This window comes from Anoplophora glabripennis, unplaced genomic scaffold, assembly GCF_000390285.2.
Source record: "Anoplophora glabripennis isolate ALB-LARVAE unplaced genomic scaffold, Agla_2.0 scaffold460, whole genome shotgun sequence".
Lineage (NCBI taxonomy): Eukaryota > Metazoa > Arthropoda > Insecta > Coleoptera > Cerambycidae > Anoplophora > Anoplophora glabripennis.
In genome coordinates this window covers 348623-367377 of record NW_019416794.1, presented here as the reverse complement: position 1 = coordinate 367377, position 18755 = coordinate 348623, and the positions used below count along the sequence as shown (strand labels likewise).

The following is an 18755-nucleotide window of genomic DNA, read 5'->3' as shown; positions in this document are numbered from 1 at the left end:
GGGGTCACCACTTTTTTACAAAAAAACTACGCCACTGCATTTTCTACAAGTTATTGTAACGGATTTATATTCTAATGCACAAAGTACGTAAAAAAGGTAACTTGAATTTTTTCCCTAAGATTCGCCGTTTTCAAGTTATTCATACCAATACAATCCCCTTGTGCAGACATTTATAACCATAATATTATAAGAATATTTATGTTTATGCTTAAGGGCGCCATATTCTTTAAATAGTGTTTTCCACAAATACAAATAATTTCAAACATTTAATAACTGAATAATCTAAAGTTTATCAAATAATAAGAATGTTATGTCATGCCATCTGGGTATTTTCAAAGACGCCGCAGTAAAACGAATAAACAGGTGCAAAAACGATCAAACCATCAAGGTTTTAGGTACTGAAATCTACGAAAATATTAACTTTTTTATATACAACTCCACATGTAAATATTCTTCCAACATTTACTTGCTTAGTCCTACATATAAAATTGTTTACTTTTATTTATTAGTATGTATGTGAAAATAATTCTTAAAATGTGAGGCAGACAGCAAACGCATGTTTTACAAACGCTTTTTTTAGTTATTATTTTATTTGAGTAAATTTAAATAGTAACAATGAATAAACAGAACATCAAGAATTTTATTTTTGTGCCTACTTTTGTTCTACACGTTTTACTTTTAAAGATTTCAGTACCTAAAAACGCCAGAAAGGCTATTTCTCGGCCAGGGATATGGCCACCTTAAAAGTAAGTGCAATTTGTAAGCACATCGACAAACTTATTTACACCTTTCTACACCACCTGTGAGGTAGTGTTCCTGGCGTTTTCAGTTTTCCCTGGAGGCCTAATACTCTTTACAAATAGGAACAATTTAAATCAAAGTAATAATAAAAATATATTTACCAACAGCAACTAAACAAGAAACAAAATTAACGTTACGTATTTACAACAACTATTCAAAATGTGAACAACCCACATCGATACATTTCTGACATCTTTTATTAATGGAATTAATTGAAACCAATATCATGTGTTGGTTTTCTTTTAATCTTTTAATTCATTACACCCGTCTTCTTAGTAGTTGTGGTCTTACCTGGCTGGCCAAGACACTGGACCCTCTGCACCATTTTGGCTGACATTGGTATTTGGTCTTCTTATATTATTCTTACAGAATGCGCAGAAGCACCCCTCCATTGTATCCAGCTATTTTGATGAAATGAAACAGCCTCTAATAATTCAAATAGATGGTTTTCTAGAAAGTTTAGAAATGACAGGGAATTTAGACGGGGTGGCAAGAAGAACGGTCCACAAACTTTATTGCGAATTATTCCGAGCCACACGTTCACAAAAAATTCGTGTTGAAAACATCTTGTCCGAATTTCATGAGGATTTTCTTGTAACCAAATATACAGATTGTGAAAATTCACTACCCCTCGCCTTTGATAAATGTACATTTATTATTATTTTGATTTAAGTTGTTCTTATTTGCAAAGATGGTGGGTTAGGCTTCCAGGGGAACTAAAACGCGTAAGGAACTCTACCTCACAGGTGGTGTGGAAACGAGTGTAAATAATTTTGTTGATGTGGTTACAAATTCCACTTACTTTTAAGCATAAACATTCTATTGGTATGAATAACTCGAAAAACGGCAAACTTTAGGGAAAAAATTCAAGTTACCTTTTTTACGTATTTTGAGCATTAGAATATAAATCCTTTACAATTGTAAAAAATGCAGTGGCGTAGGTTTTTTATAAAAAAGGAAATGATCCCTGCCCAGTTGTACACCACTGTTTGTACCTTTAGAGCTCATATTTTAAGGAATGAAAGGCCTACTATCATAGATTATCTGTACCAAATTTTATTGAGATCTATTAATAGATTCCTGAGATATAAACAAAAAATCAATTTTTTTAACAACCAATCTCTAAAACGGGGCTATTCCAGACCAATGTTTATAAGGCAAACACATATATTAAAGAGATCTATCTGCCCTCGAAGATTTCTGCATAAAATTCGGACCACCCTGTACTTATAGGGGTAGAACTCGGGACAAAATTTCTTAAAAAAGAGTTTTTGTGAAAATAACAGCAGTTCTGTAATGTGCTGGAATAGTTCTAGTATAAACTGCAAACCACGTCGCACTAGCCGTTCTAGGTGCGGAGATATCGAATTTAAATTAATTAAACACGATATCTCCGCAACTACAGAAGCTAGAGCGACGCGGTTTGCATGAAATATTCGAGCACAATACACAACTGCTACTATTTTCACCAGAACTCCCCGTTTTGAAATTCTCAAAAAGTGCTTCCATCTCACCGCAATTAGAACGGCTAAAGCGACACAAAATTGCACAAAATACTATTCAAGCACAATGCAGAGCTGTTACTTTTACTAGAACTCCCCGATCTGAAATTCTCAAAAACTGCTTAAATTAAATTCGATACCTCTGCAAATAAAATGGCTAGAAGCGACGCGATTTGCACAAAATAGAACTATTAGAGCACAATACCTACGGGACTACCACTATTTCCACGAAAACTTTTTTTAGACACTTACCTACTATATTTTTGTTTTTAAAAGCCTATGCAGAACTAAAACTGAAAGTTATAAAGCATTGTAGAAGTATTAAAGTATATCCCAGAACAAGGAAAAAACATATTACAAATATTGTACTCATTTATTTGTCAACAAACGGTCATAGTAAGAATTTTTAATAAATTCAAAGTTAGGGGCACAGATAAGACGAAGTTTAAAATTAACATCATTTAAATTACTTAAATTTATATTATTTTACGCAAAGAAAATGGAACTATTAATTGCTTGATAATATACATATCTACTTATAACTGCAGGAAATGGAAATAAACCACCCTCGAAATCATAATTACCAGGTCGAACAATTTGTCACAAATCAGAGAAATTTTCGTTTGCTACAAAACAGACGTGTAAAAATAATTTACAAACCTAAAATATCAATTCGAGGGAAAGGAAACTGCCGATCAAAATTTGTACTACAATACTCACTCTCGTAATTTACTCAAATAATAGAAATAGACAAATATTAATAGAGTATAACTCAAATTTTATGCAGTACTACTCAAATATTACAGAAGCTTATAAACTAAATTACTGCTGCAGTTTCCCCTTCATAGCAATTAAAACTATATTACATATTTGATAATTTTGATAACTAGAATATTTTATGGGTCCGACGATATTTGCCAAAATAACTGTATTAATAATTTATAAACCCGTAATTACTGATATTTGGAATTACTAATAATAATTTTATGCGTTATTTATAATTTGTAAATAGACGTTCATTTATTCTGGCAACACCGAAAGAATTGCTAATAAAAATGCGTTCAATAATTTCTAACAAAATGTTTGTTCATGAAATTTTTTGGAAATTATCACCATTTTTTAATAAAATAAAAATTTTAGTAAAAAAAAGTAGTTTAGATATCTTCCATTTCCTATATCAGTGTAGGTACATCATACATCATACAATTAAGTAAATACAGTAACGCAAAAAACAGTTATTGATAAAAAAGTGTACAAAATAAATCCGTTAGTACGCGTGACAACATTGCCAAACTGTTGTTTATATGTTGCTAGGATACGCGTAGTAATGCAGGCCGCTGCATTTGATTCTTCCTAAAATTCTGCTGGTGGTGTACTCTACGGCAATTCGGAAATTTAAAACTGCTGTTCTGTTCCAGTAGCGGTCTGGAGCAAAGCTATATTGTCTGTGGTTACCGAGATGTCGATGGTTGAATGAAAATGATACTTTTGTCTTTAATCACAACGATACAACAGCAAATTATTGCACAGTAAATCCAAGGACGGTTTTGAAATACTGAATAAATTCTTTACAAGGATCTATCATGGTTTTTGAAGAAACATTTTTTTTAAAGCAAATATATTTACAAACAATACAACTATTATAGAATCACAAATAGTATACTAATTCTCTATTATTAGGCTGTTTACAATGTCGGTATTGTATTACTATTTCTATTTCTGTATCGTCTCCCTCTACGGATACATACCACAAGTTATTAACCACCCACAACTTGTCACTCCCATCGACAATTTCAAAATATTACCAGCTGTTCTATAACATAAACAAAATCTTCCTACTAGTTTCGCATTCACAACAAAGAGCAATTAAATAAGTAAAAGTAAATGTAAACGGTTAACATAATTTATGCGAACATGAAAATAACTGATTAATTAACCCTATTACTCTAACAATAATATCACAATTAAAATGGCCCATAAAATGTCGCGTTGAGGTAGGTCTGGCGTGTGATGCACGAAATTATAAAACTTTATGGTTACGAGGCAACCCGAGAAGTCATTGTATATTTATTTACGTATTGAAGATAATAATTATTATAAACGACTTTGTAATGTTAACGAAAACAGAAAACATTTTATTGAACCATAAGTTACAGCTATAAAATACATTAATTATTATTGGTTCTAAAATATTTTTTCTACTTTACTTCTTAATATGAAATTATTCAATTGTTAATTTGTAAATATCGACGTAAACGTACATACAAAAATAGTATAACGTAGAGAAAATATTAAATACGACGCATTGTTCATTTATCTAAATAGTAAATAGGTCTGCGATTTGGAAGAGACAGTTCAGGTGTATCTTCGCGCAATTTTTTAGAGATATGAAGCAAAATTGATGTAGGTATATAAAATTAGCAGGACCCTTTTAATAGTCTGCAAATAATCTATTAGAGATTAAGTGCTATTATGCCTCGGCTAGCATTGATTTATAGCATTATCATTATAGGATCATTCATCAGTCGAATACACCAAATATACGAGGTCTGTTCAGAAAATAAACAGTGAACCGTGTGTACTATCAAAGCTTTTTGCAACGGTTACGTGAAAAAATCCGCAAAAAGAGACCAAAGTTGTGGCGACACAACTCATGGTTCTTGCACCATGACAATGCGTCTGCACACTTAGGTAAATTCGTCAGTTTTGTGTCAAAAATCAGATTACTGTCGTTCCTCACCCTCCTTGCTGGTGTAATCTAATGCTAGCAAGGATATATAGTCCTTCGAGTAGTTGTGTTTGGCAATATGATCACTTAAAACTACTCATAGGGGTGACACTAGTCATCATGCTTTCACAGTCTCTGCAATATAGGTTGCTTTCTGTCATTTTTTGGCCCATGTAGGTTTCCGGAAGTTAGTAGCATTGACCACTAAATGTAGCTCTCAGTTACATCTTCTATTTGTATTAGAGGTTGTTACTTTTTTGTTACTGTTTTGTTATACTAAAATTAATTGTGAACCTTAAGGTGGCACTCCAGGCAGTTCATCGGCGCGCGGCGTCTAATTCCGAGGAGTGGACAACTCTTTAAATATGGTGTACACCTACACGCTTGAGTACTTGAGTATTACTTAATTATTATTGAGTACCGTAAGTACTTTAAAATATAAAGTATATTATTTAAATACTATTTAAATATTTTGAGTATCGTATGAGTACATTGAGTACCATTGAGTATCTGTTCGAGTACATTGAGTACCATTGAGTATCTCTTCAGTATGTTGAGTATTGTGAAATATCCTTAAATATTTCCTTTCCGTGTTGTGGTCGTTTTCTTAGGCGAAATGGATATTGGAAATGAAGGTAAGTGTTTTAGTACAATAATAATTGGTATAAGTCGTCCACAAAGACATAGTAGACATAAAAACACGCATAAAAAGTTCAAAGCATGCCGACAAAGTGTGGATGCTGTTCGACCGGTTTCGACTCTTTTAATTTGCCCCTGCCCTCTATCCCTATTGCTGAAAATAATTACAAATGTTGAAACTTTTTCGTATTTTCCAGATTTAAAAAAAAATTGAAGCCCCCCCCGCGTTAGCATCACTGCGTCCCCCTTTGATAAAATTAAAATCTAGCAACCCTATTCATAGATTCAAATAGGTGACCACGCACTGCTTGTACCGTGCCGATTCAATGCGCATCGTCTTGCTGAAGATCTGTAAAGTACNCCTCACCCTCCTTGCTGGTGTAATCTAATGCTAGCAAGGATATATAGTCCTTCGAGTAGTTGTGTTTGGCAATATGATCACTTAAAACTACTCATAGGGGTGACACTACTCAGCATGCTTTCACAGTCTCTGCAATACAGGTTGCTTTCTGTCATTTTTTGGCCCATGTAGGTTTCCGGAAGTTAGTAGCATTGACCACTAAATGTAGCTCTCAGTTACATCTTCTATTTGTATTAGAGGTTGTTACTTTTTTGTTACTGTTTTGTTACACTAAAATTAATTGTGAACCTTAAGGTGGCACTCCAGGCAGTTCATCGGCGCGCGGCGTCTAATTCCGAGGAGTGGACAACTCTTTAAATATGGTGTACACCTACACGCTTGAGTACTTGAGTATTACTTAATTATTATTGAGTACCGTAAGTACTTTAAAATATAAAGTATATTATTTAAATACTATTTAAATATTTTGAGTATCGTTTGAGTACATTGAGTACCATTGAGTATCTCTTCAGTATGTTGAGTATTGTGAAATATCCTTAAATATTTCCTTTCCGTGTTGTGGTCGTTTTCTTAGGCGAAATGGATATTGGAAATGAAGGTAAGTGTTTTAGTACAATAATAATTGGTATAAGTCGTCCACAAAGACATAGCAGACATAAAAACACGCATAAAAAGTTCAAAGCATGCCGACAAAGTGTGGATGCCGTTCGAATCGAACAGTAGAGGCGACACGGAACTACCTGGTTGGCGTCGCGTCACGTGTCGACCGGTTTCGACTCTTTTAATTTGCCCCTGCCCTCTATCCCTATTGCTGAAAATAATTACAAATGTTGAAACTTTTTCGTATTTCCCAGATTTAGAAAAAAAATTTGAACCCTCAAAGTTTACGCTGTTGAAAAAAATTTCAATTTTTACTTAATTTACTCAAAAATAATAAATATATGAGAATTCGGAGAACCGCAACTCTTAAAAAATTATACACCCACCCTCCCCCCCGTTAGCATCACTGCGTCCCCCTTTGATAAAATTAAAATCTGGCAACCCTATTCATAGATTCAAATAGGTGACCACGCACTGCTTGTACCGTGCCGATTCGAGCCGAGCCGATTCAATGCGCATCGTCTTGCTGAAGATCTGTAAAGTACACAAACTTTTAACTTTTATCTCCCTTAGGAAGGTAGATAAAAGAAGTATGTTTATAGTTTTTTTTATCAGAACAAGTTCTATACGTTAAAGTCATGATGGTAATAACTGACATATACTGAACGCAAGTTAAAATTATCAATAACTATTGTTATTTATTTGTGGTTTTAGATGTATGGGAATTTGCTAAAAACAAATTAGGGGCAAAAATTCCCAAATATATTGTTAACCTTCTAAAAATCAGTGGTTACGATAATACTGCAGCTTTATCAAATTTTGGTGAAAATGAAATAAAAAATTTGCTAGAGAAACTTTACCAAAAATTATTGATATTGATGATGACGAAAAAAAAACATAAGTATTATGGAATATTTTCAAATAATCCTAAAAATGTTTGTGTATTAGATGGGCATAAAAAGACACTATTACATTTAGGTGACTTCTTCAAGGAAATGTTTTGTGATGTCAAGGCAAAGATACTAGAAAAAAACGAAAAAACAATTAGAAAACAAGGAAAATGATCCAAATGCACCAACATTTTTTTTAGCTCACGTATATTTTTTTATCACTTTAGGTTGGTAGCCATGCTCCTCATTAGGGATGGGACAGAATTTCGGTGGTATTGCTATTCCGGCCATATCTGGCCTTAAGGCCTTGATTTTATTAGAAATCGTTAACGAAATTTTGGTGGATTATTAATTTCAGACCGAGTTTCGGACCCTATTACTCGTAACTCTATCTGAAAGAACAGAAGTTGCTAACGAAAAATTTATTTCTAATCCGCCGAAATTTCGTTAACGATCTCTACCAACGACCTCAGAAAGGATAGACAGTGCATTGTCTTGGTTTGTTTTGTTCTACTGTAAATATTTTGAGAACTCAGCCTCCTATTGGCTAAAGACATGTGGTAAGGTGCGCGCGCAGTACCTGCTCTATGCTGGATGTTTATTATTGTTTACGACTGTCGGCCGCCATTAATTCTTTGCGTCCTTAGTGAGTTTAACGTTGTGTTTACCGTGGATTATTAGTTTTTTTTGGCAGATTTTATTGTTTTTGTGAATAGACAATGGGAAAATATTGTGATATATGTAGATTTCGCTTTAAAAGTGGAGGCAATCGATCTTTTCACAGGTAGGTAGATTTACCATGGGCGTAACAGATAACAGAAACAACGGTAGTTTAAAACAAAAATTGAAATAGAAAATTTTCAGTGCAATAATATTGAAAATATAAAATATTTTTTTAAAACGTGAATTGTGTGTTACGGTTAAATAAAAAGTAACATGAATTGCAAAGGCAACATTATTTAAAAGGAAATATACCTAGGTAATTTGATTTTAGGATTCCTTCGAATGTTGAACGCCGAGACGTTTGATTCTCTATAGTGTGTGTGTTCAGATCACTTCACATCAAGTGATTTCTTAATAAGACCTGGTTGCCGAGTTTATCTTAAGGACACAGCAGTTCCTGAGTTCCCAAGTTCGTTTAGTCAAAATACAGGACCCTATTAAAATTGTATAAACAATTTTTTGCACATAATTCGGGATCACTTTGTATCAATTGCCACCATAACAAATTAGATCCAATAAATCTGTTTTAAAAAATTAAAGAACTTAAAAATATGTGTAATGACCCCATTTACTATTTCTCTTTCATTTATCACTTAATTGTCCTACTTGATATGCATATTATTATATACAAGTATAGTATAGCTACCATACTATATGTAACTGTAACTTTGTGATTCCTATTTGAACTGGTAAAAACTTTTATTAATTAGTATTATTTAACATATTGATGTATATTGTTACTGAGAAAATAAAGATTGTTGTAACTAGTATTACTTTTTTTTCGGCAGTAAGTGCCGTTATGGAGTAAAACGAACATGGTTCTATTCATTTAAAAAGGAAGTCATTAATATTATTTTAAAATCAAATTAGGTGTGAAATCGGTAAGTATATATAAATTAGACAAATATTAAAATGTATCACCCTTTTTAACACACACGCTACTGGTTAAGAGTTCCCTAGTAAACAAAGAACTATCTTCATCCTTGTTTAATAGCAGGATGTCTCAAGTTGTGGAAAATCAAAACAATTCCTTTGCAATGTATAGGGAATTACTTGTCTAGTCATTCTGAGGTCTTTGATCTCTACTAAAATCCAGGCCTTAAGGCCAGACCTGGCCTGAATAGTAGTACCGCCGGAATTCTGTTCTGTTCTGTTATCTTCTTTGCAATGTAGAACACGTGATAAAAAAATATACGTAAGCGGAAATTTTTTTTTATTCATTTAATGTTTAATGAGTATTAGACATTATATTTATTTTTGGAACAGTAGTTATGTATTTTATTCTCGAGTCATATGACTTCAATTGTCTACAAGAATATATAAAATATACACAAAAGTCACAAAACAGTGAAAGGAGAGAAAAACGATTGTATACGTCAAAATCAAGAATAGACTCCCTAATATTCTGTTTTTAAATATGAAAATATGTACACCTTTTTAGTAAAGCGACATTCTTCAAATAACTTAAAACTTATTTTTACGGTGGTAACAGTTCTTTAAATTTTGGATACTTAATAAGTAAGTATTTTGAGTATGATTTCAGTATACTGAGTAATATTAGGGCCTACCGACATAAGTCGTTCCTGGGCGCAAATGCGGCCTGCTTAATAATAATATGCCGCCTCCTCTCACGCACAAGTCTCCGACTTCTGGGCTAATTCTCGTAGTTAGAATGAGAAGTAGATATATTATTATTATTATAATACACTGATTTATTTTATAATAATATATTCACAGTATTAATTGTGAACCTTAAGGTGGCACTCCAGGCAGTTCATCGGCGCGCGGCGTCTAATTCCGAGGAGTGGACAACTCTTTAAATATGGTGTACACTTTTCGGGCTAGTTGTCCACCCCTCGTCTAATTCACATACGACAATGATAATGACACCATAATTTGCTATTTTAGTGCTGCCCGGTACTTTGAGTCTCGGTTAAAGCTTGATTAACTGATCAGGCTATTAGACTGTACATATACTGATTTATTTATAAAGTATAATCACAGTCTAATCGTCTGATTAGTTGATCAAGTCTTAACCGAGACTGAAAGTACCGGGCCTAAGAGTTAGCATTTTCAGAATTCATAGTAGTATGGATAAATGGACTGGTCTAAAAAAATAAAAAAGAACTAATCAGCTAATTTTGTTATTTCGTTGACAATATCTTATTAATTTACGAGATTTTGTTACACCATGCTAACGGCCCACGCGGTATTACTCAGCACCTCTCCACGTAGGTACTACAGCAAAAAGTTTTCAATTTTTTTTTATGTTTATAAACCGCGAATGTTTTGACTGACTTTCATTTCACACATTGTAACAATAGTATATATCATAATAAAAAAGTAGCGAACCTACTCTGAAATACGTAAGGGCCATTCTTGTTCGTATAATGTGCACAATGAAATGTTTTATTGAGTCTTCTAGTCCTAGACTTTAATATTTCAGAGTTTATAATAAAAAAAAGGTGTAAAAAATTTGGTACGAACGCGTTTTAAAAAAATTGTGCACTACAAATTCAGTGCAAACAGCTGAAGTATCAAATCGTTTTATTAGTATAACGACGTGACTTAGTTTTCAATACTTATATACAGTTTAAGATAATAAAAAAGTCGTAACAAATCCGGTACGACTTGGAACAAGTTTTAAAATATCTAATATTCGCAGTCAGTGTAACGCCAACACAGGGAAATCATGGACCTCATCAGTTGGGACACCCTATACATTATTTTTGAATAAAACACACTAATTAACGTGATTGATAATTTTTTTAAAACATTTTTGTGTTCATACCAAATGTATCCTAATTTAGTTTCTCGCACTGCATTTTATATTGTAGTGATAAATTTTCCAACGCGTATCGTTTATGTTTATACTAATGCAAACACGCAATTTATATACAGGGTGCGGCATTAGTGCGTCGAAGTACGATATCTCCTTTATTACAGAAGGTATCAAAAAAAGTTATTTACAAAAATTGTAGCCAACTTAAAACTACACATTATATATAGGGTGTTACGTATTACCAGGGTGAACCAAACATACTATTTTTTAAATGTGGCGCCCTATATATTGCAAAAATTTAGATTAAGCTCATCTCTCCCATGCTTCCAATATAGGGTTTAATTATGTTATATACATAATTTTCTCAATTTTTTTAAATGAATCACCCTGTATTTTATTTTAAAAACTGATAATACACTTTATATTCTTTCAATTTTATAAAGCATTCCCCCTATAGCTGAAATCATTAATTTCTGAGATATTTACCATTTAATAACAAAAAATAGTGTTTAAAAAATTCCTGTTTAACAAGTTGGCCGTGGGCAAATGACAGTCTGACATATTGTTATAAAACTACAAAATATCCGTTGTTAAGACGAAATTCTTATAATATTAACCAACTTGTTATAATATGAATTTTTTAAAACTATTTTTTATTAATTAATTAAATGGTAAATATATCAAAAATTAATGATTTTAGCTATAGGGAATGCTTTATAAAAATGAAAGAACATAAAGTGTATTTTCAGGTTCTAAAATAAAATACAGGATGATTCATTAAAAAAAATTGAGAAAATTATGTGTTCGAGATTTCATATATTCAACTGTTGCAATAATAAAGAAATAGCTCTTTCTCGTAAAACTGTACCAATATCAAAAAGTTATGCCTGCAAAAAATTATTGTTAAGTTGTTCTGTTTAGGGTATACAAGACGCTGCAATGGGAATGATTCTCGTATACAAATGACCATAACTTTTGAAATACCCTGTATAACATAATTAAACCCTATATTGGAAGCATTGGAGAGACGAGCTTAATCTAAATTTGAATTAATATATAGGGTGTCTCATTTAAAAAATAGTAGCAGTGGTTCACCCTGGTAATATGTAACACCCTATACATATACACGAAAATAATTTTAAAATGTGCAGTTTTAAGTTAGCTACAATTTTTGTAAATAACTTTTTTTGATATCTTCTATAATAAAGGATATATCGTACTTCGACGCACTAATGTTGCACCCTGCATGTTAAAAAAATTTAATTTGCACATGATAATACCGGGTAGGAAAGTACCGATGGTCTACCTGAAGTTACGTGAGAGCGATAAAGTAAGCCATAGAAATCCATGTGATAGATAAGGATGGGTATAGTGAAGGCGTCTAATAGTCACCGCCCATTTCGCCCTTCCACAAATAAGAAGTGGATCTTATTTGTGGAAGGGCGAAACGGGCGGAGACTATGAGACGCCTTCATTATAGCCATCCTTCTCTATCGCATGGATTTCTATGGCTTACTTTATCGCTCTCTCTCGTAACTTCAGATAGACCATCGGTACTTTCCTACCCGGTATATTTCAATTTCCAAATATTATCTATCCTGCTGTTTAACTCCCCACTAAAAATAAATTTACCTATTTTTTTTTAAACAATAACTAATGTACTGCGTTTGTTCATGGAAATTGTTCGCGGCGTGTGACATTTCAATGGGCATTTAATCAATGGAAATATTCGATATTTATTTTATGCTACAAATAAGTTTGCATCTGAGATAGCTCCGCCCACAAATGCGGACTGGATCAAGAGAAACGCTCCAGGTAGTCGTTGTTCCAAAGCGCAGCGTCTACGTCCTATGCTTTCTAGTGGAATGCATTCTTTCCCCAATCTCGTGCAGCTTTGCCTGAGTCAGAAACACAAACTTATTTGTCGGTCTGAAAACTGAAACGGTTAAATTTACCACGATTTAACAAAAGTACCTATTCTCTTGATAGTCCACAGATCTGTTTTTCAAGAATTTAAAAAAATCGTGTAAAAATAAAATAGTTGGGGATGAAACAGTGACAGTTACTCCTAGAACTATTTTTCATGTTGGATTTGAAGATATCTCGAAAAAATACATCTACCACTTTCCTTTAAGGTTTAAGGGATAGTTATCTCCCTCCTTTTCGTATGAAATTTTTAAATAGTTATGTCAAATGTTATAACCATCTCTTTTGGTTATATTATATTATACCGAGTCATCCTAGAACAACGACCTTTTCCCAAGATTTGGAAGGGAATGCTAAACTCTCACTTCAGAAGTGATTTGATATACAATAACTGTTGATGGTGGAAGTTTACCTGTTCAGGTCCCGTGAATTTTTTCCCGTCCCTGACCATGTTGGCCAGCCAGAAGGTCCGCCTATATAGGTTGAGGATGAGACACAACGTGGTATCGGCCACCTCCTCCACACCGTACCCGGGCACATTGCACACCGCTATCCCCAGCTCGCCGGCCGCCTTCACGTCGATATTGTCGACGCCACTGCCGATACGCACTATGATGCGGAGAGTCTTGAACTTCTCCAAGTCCTCCTTGGTAAGGATGATGGTGTGCCACATGAGCGCGCCCACGGCCTCGTTCAGCACCTTCTCGTGTATCTCGCTGGTGCTCTGCGCGTCACAGAAGGCCACGGTGGCAACGTCCTTGAGGATGGGCATCTCGATGGAGCAATCGCGACCGTCCAGCAGCGCCACCAGGGGTCGCGCCTGCATTGGTCCGTTGGAGATGGGACCGCGCGATTCGAACCTAGGCCTTTTTGGCATCATTTTCCGTTTGTCCATTGAGGAACGCTCACCAGATCACAAGGAACTAGCCACTAGCCGCCGCACATGCACCAGCACTGCACCTCACACTCCGCCACTCGCACCACCGCACTCCTCGGCGTCGCCCGCCTGTTCGGGCCGCGGCTTCTTCTTTCGGTTCCCCGGCACCCCGACGACCACTGCTACCGCGACGTCGACCCTTAGGTTACGCTTCGCGGCTGAAGATACGATCCATTGTCGCACATGAAGATGGCCTGCAACAAAAAAAAATGATAAATAATGATTTATTAGCACTAACAATAATAATGATAATGATAATAATGTTAATAATTTTTAACAAATATAATGAAAAATAGTACAGAAAAAGACTAAATATTTTTGGAATCTCCATTGCCTTTTCTGCTATAGTTAGTATAATTTGATATCGAAAGAAAAACACAATATTCCAGTCTCAATCTGGTTAAACAGTGTGTAATTTTATGGGGGTCAGTTCTTTTAGGAGTAATAGTACCTACGTGTCCCCCTGACTACGTATCTGAAATTCTTTTTTTATGCACTTTAATTTTTGCTATCGGGTTTGTTTGTTGATTTATTTATCAGTTTATCAGTTGTTAGAGGGGAACAGTGGAAAATAATTTAGTAAAACAGATTGCTTTTGCATGGCTTAGCGACTTGTTATTTTAAAGTCGTCATATTTTTTTTGATATCAATGTGGACGAAGCGAGGAACATTAAAAATACATTCTATTGTTTTTAAAACAATTAATTTATTTACGAGATTTATTATTTATTAACCAATATCGGTACGTACCTAGTTGATATGAAATATTTTATAAAATCGTTTTAAGTTTTTGCAAACAATTATGTGTTACTATTTTTTTTTTAAAACAGTGTATGTATTTAATCTGTGAATCTCAATGTCAATGCCCTCTGACATTAACCTAGTTTAGCTGAACTATACTATTGTTACTATGTAAAGTAGATAGAAATGAATTTACAAAAGTTAAAACAAGTAATATTAAAGAGTTATGGAATCCTACACAAAATACGGTATGATTCTATCGAAGGGTTGGCCACTCTTTAAATATGTGCAATTTAGTTCTAAATACTTTTAAATACCATTAGATACATAAATACAGTTAAATATATCTAAATATACTTAAATATTTTTAAATGCCATTAAATACACTTAAATACAATTAAATTAAATACTTTTGAATATGGTTAACTACACTTGGATGTGTTTATAAGTTTACAATTTGCCCAATTTTTCTGAAAATCTTTTATTAAGGCAAGTAATTTTGCAATAATTTTTAAACTCAATTTTAGGCAAATGTAAACATATATAAGTACATATACCTCCAAACATATAAGTTAATGAATATTCAATATAAATTAATCAATTTTTTTTTAAAATCAACCTAAATATATTTATTAGATCCTTATTGTAAATCTGTTCTCGCTAAAATAACTGCTCTATAAATAAACCGCTTTAAGTTAATTTGTTTTGTCTTAAAATTTACATGTTTGGAGACACCCACAGAATCATTACCAGTCATTGTGAAAAGTATTTAACTTTCGAATAATTCATTCTTTGCTTCTTACTTTGTATTACAAAATGGTTTCGAATAACGCCTTATCACCTGTGTACCCTCAGATGTGCCCTCGGTGCAAAAGATACCAGGAAGACATGGAAAAATCTATTTTTGAAATATTTGAGGATAGATTTGNTAAAATAGGTGCGATAAAATTCTATTTACATATTTCTTTCCTTGCGAAAGTTTTTGTCCGTTTTTATCACGCCGCCATACCGGTCGCATTGTGCGAGGTCAGGTTTTACAGTGGACCAGTTTCCAGTGTTGTGCAGAAGTGTATTTTTAAATCATTTTCGAACTGACCTTTTTGATTTTTTCTTTACAAAATTGTATTTGTAAGGGTCCCCTGTACATCCAGAATTTTTTTTTTTTTGATAAGTTCTGAATCACCCTGAATATCTAAATATACTTAAATATTGAATGTTGTAACGACCTCTGCATCAATCCTCAATATCTCCACATTCTGAATGCGTTGTGCCTACTAATTGTAAGAAAAGAAAAATAACATCAATAAAAACTAAAACCGATGCCTTGAGATTTCTGTCGGAGAAAAAAATTAAATAGTGCAAAAATGTGTTAGATGGATCAAGAATTATATATTTAGTAATTTACAAAGTGGCGTGGAAGCTAGGGTGGAAAATATTCTCCTAAATGAGAATAAAACTAAGATATCACTTAATTTAGGGCAGACCGAGGAGCAGACCGACTCGTCTTATATTACTTGTTACCTTGTGTTCTTCAGGTTGTAAAATTTTTAAAATCTTGTGTTGACACTTGACAGGGAAAAAAATCGAAAAGTACTGTGCAATATTTTATGAAGAAGACTGGTTTTTAGGACGGATAATTGAAAACCAGAATGGTGTTATAATAAAGTTTTTTTAAAAAAGGCTTGGATCAATACAAATAACGAGGACATGCAGGTAGTTCAGGAAAAGTTTATTTTCTATGAGCCCATCAACTTATTAGGAAACACATCCTTTTTTTAAAGGTTTGACAAAGTAGCAATTTTAAAAAATATAAGAACCTTAAAAAAACATTTTAATTATGTATTTATATCGATTTTTACATACATTGCTATGTAAGTTATATTTATCAAATAAATAACTTTTTCTGCATTACTGTATATCATTATTTGCATTTCCTTAAATGTTCAAAAACTCAGTTTTTAAACAGAAACAGAAAGTAGGTTCAAAATTCTCTAAAAACTTTAATTACTAGGGTTTTGAGTGATTAATGTGGTTAAGAAAAATCATAAAATAATTTCTGAAACATCAGCAGATCATCGTAATAAGTTCTACAATAATTACATTGATTCTAAGCATTTATTTTTAAAATTTCGTAGACCTAAATATTGTACCTACATATGAAAATAATTTCAGATAATTAGGTAACAAAAGTACGATTTTAGCATATTAGATACAGAGCTAGATGCTATTAAATATATTTAATTACACTTAAATACTTTTAAATGCTTGAAATACTATTATTTATACATAACCACATTCAAATTTAAATACAATTAAATCCCTGAAGGGTATTTACAATTACCTTTAAATACGTTTAAATACCATAAATACTTTAAATATCCAAGTATTTATAAATACGTGTACAAATTTTGTGAAGTGGATTCTACTCCTTTTTCTTAATCAGTCACTTCAACAGCTAATCGGTGCTAGACATAATAAATTAATCCAAAATAAACAATACAGCATAAAATTAAAAAGTGAACAGTTTAAATTACGATCCTGATATGAACGCCTATGAAGAGCAACAGAGGTTAGCCTACGCTGTTCAGTTGAAATGTCGTATTGCCGCGTCTGAAAAGCCGCTAATGCCAGCTAACTTCACACCTGGTATGATATGAGGGGTTGGTAAACGGGTAAACAAACAAATTCGACGAACCGGGAATGGCCGAATACGTCGTCACCACTTCATTTCAAAAATACCCTGGAAAAAACCTGGGAAAAATGTGTCCACTTACTTTTGATTGTCTAAAACCTCCAACAGATAATAGACCCAGACATAATAGACATAATAGACTCCAAGACATAATAAATTTGTTATTGTATAGCGCACTCGTATAAAACCATGGACATGACATAGGACACTGACAAATTTCTATCAGAAACATCCTTAGATATTCAATCAATATTTAAAAGTTCAAACAACAAGCAAACAATGTTTGCCTCGAGGTTGGCCTATACGATTTATTTTGCATTATACTAAATAATGAAGAAAATAATTTTATTACGTACAGCATAGTATGAAATAGGTGAGCTTTGACCGTTTAAAACATTTAAGGTTTGCCCCGGGAGTTGAACAAGCGAAAGACGACTTGGGAGAACCAACCCGGCGGGTCCGCCAAATTCTGAAACACACATTCGGTAACTTTGTCGAAACCAAACATCGCGCAATAATAGTTGGCAACTTTGGATGTTTTAGTCGTAGTTGTAGCCGTCGAGTTCGAATTAGTTTAACTGTGGGAGTTGTGTGTGTCCTAGGAAACTAACTCCAATTGCCGGCGCATGTTTGCCGCCACCCCCGAAACTTTGTTACTCTCCACTATAACATTTATCTTTGTTTTGTTGCCGCGATGGCGGGAACACTTCGACCGGCCCGAGAGTTTATGACGCCTCCCGCCGCAGATTTCGACTAACTTTTAAATCAAACATCACGTCCTAAAAAATGTACTTAGGGAGATGAAAATATATCGAATTTAAAGCTGAACTTGCAAAAATTTGAAAACTGACTTATTTTATCTAACGGGTAACTCCAATTATTTAACAAATAAGGCTATATTTTATAATTTTTCAAAAGATTTGTCTAAAATACTCAACATTTGAGCAAAAAAGATAATTTCAGCTTACGACTCATCAGTAGAATGAGATATTTGCGTTGGCGTTTCGTTTCCAGTGCATTGTACTATAGATTTACAGTTAAGCAATTAGCCACTACTATTGGTCGTTGTTGGCACTGGCAGTTAACAATATGACAAGACCGAACAGAATTTCCAATACAAGTGTAAAAATTCATAATTCTGAAGTTTATAGTAAAAAACGTCATAATACCCTTAATTTAGTATAATTTTGGGACAAATCAACAAAAAAGTTCTGTAAACATGTTCGTAAACGTTTCGCCTTTGTTTACAAGATGTTACATTTTGAGAAAAAGTATTTTTCTAAATTTGTATGTGTTTATTTATTTTAATAAACTATTCAACAAGTAATCCCCAATTGTAGGGACAAGATAAAGAGAAAAGCACATTAATTTAATTACAAATACATATTTAAAAAAAGAATGTAATAAGTAATAAATAAATAAAGCATTAAATA

At 33.3% G+C, this 18755-nt stretch overlaps 1 protein-coding gene across 2 annotated transcripts in view; it reads right to left on the bottom strand.

Annotated features, from left to right (window-relative positions):
• The window catches only part of LOC108911361 (C-terminal-binding protein), a 211623-nt gene that overhangs the window by 58234 nt on the left and 134634 nt on the right, over positions 1 to 18755 (bottom strand). For both annotated transcript variants that reach the window (XM_018716277.2, XM_018716278.2), the window contains exon 2: positions 13365 to 14083. In XM_018716277.2, coding sequence (XP_018571793.1) covers positions 13365 to 13847 — 483 coding nt within the window. In that variant the 5' untranslated portion in view covers positions 13848 to 14083. The remainder of the gene's footprint in view (positions 1 to 13364; positions 14084 to 18755) is intronic.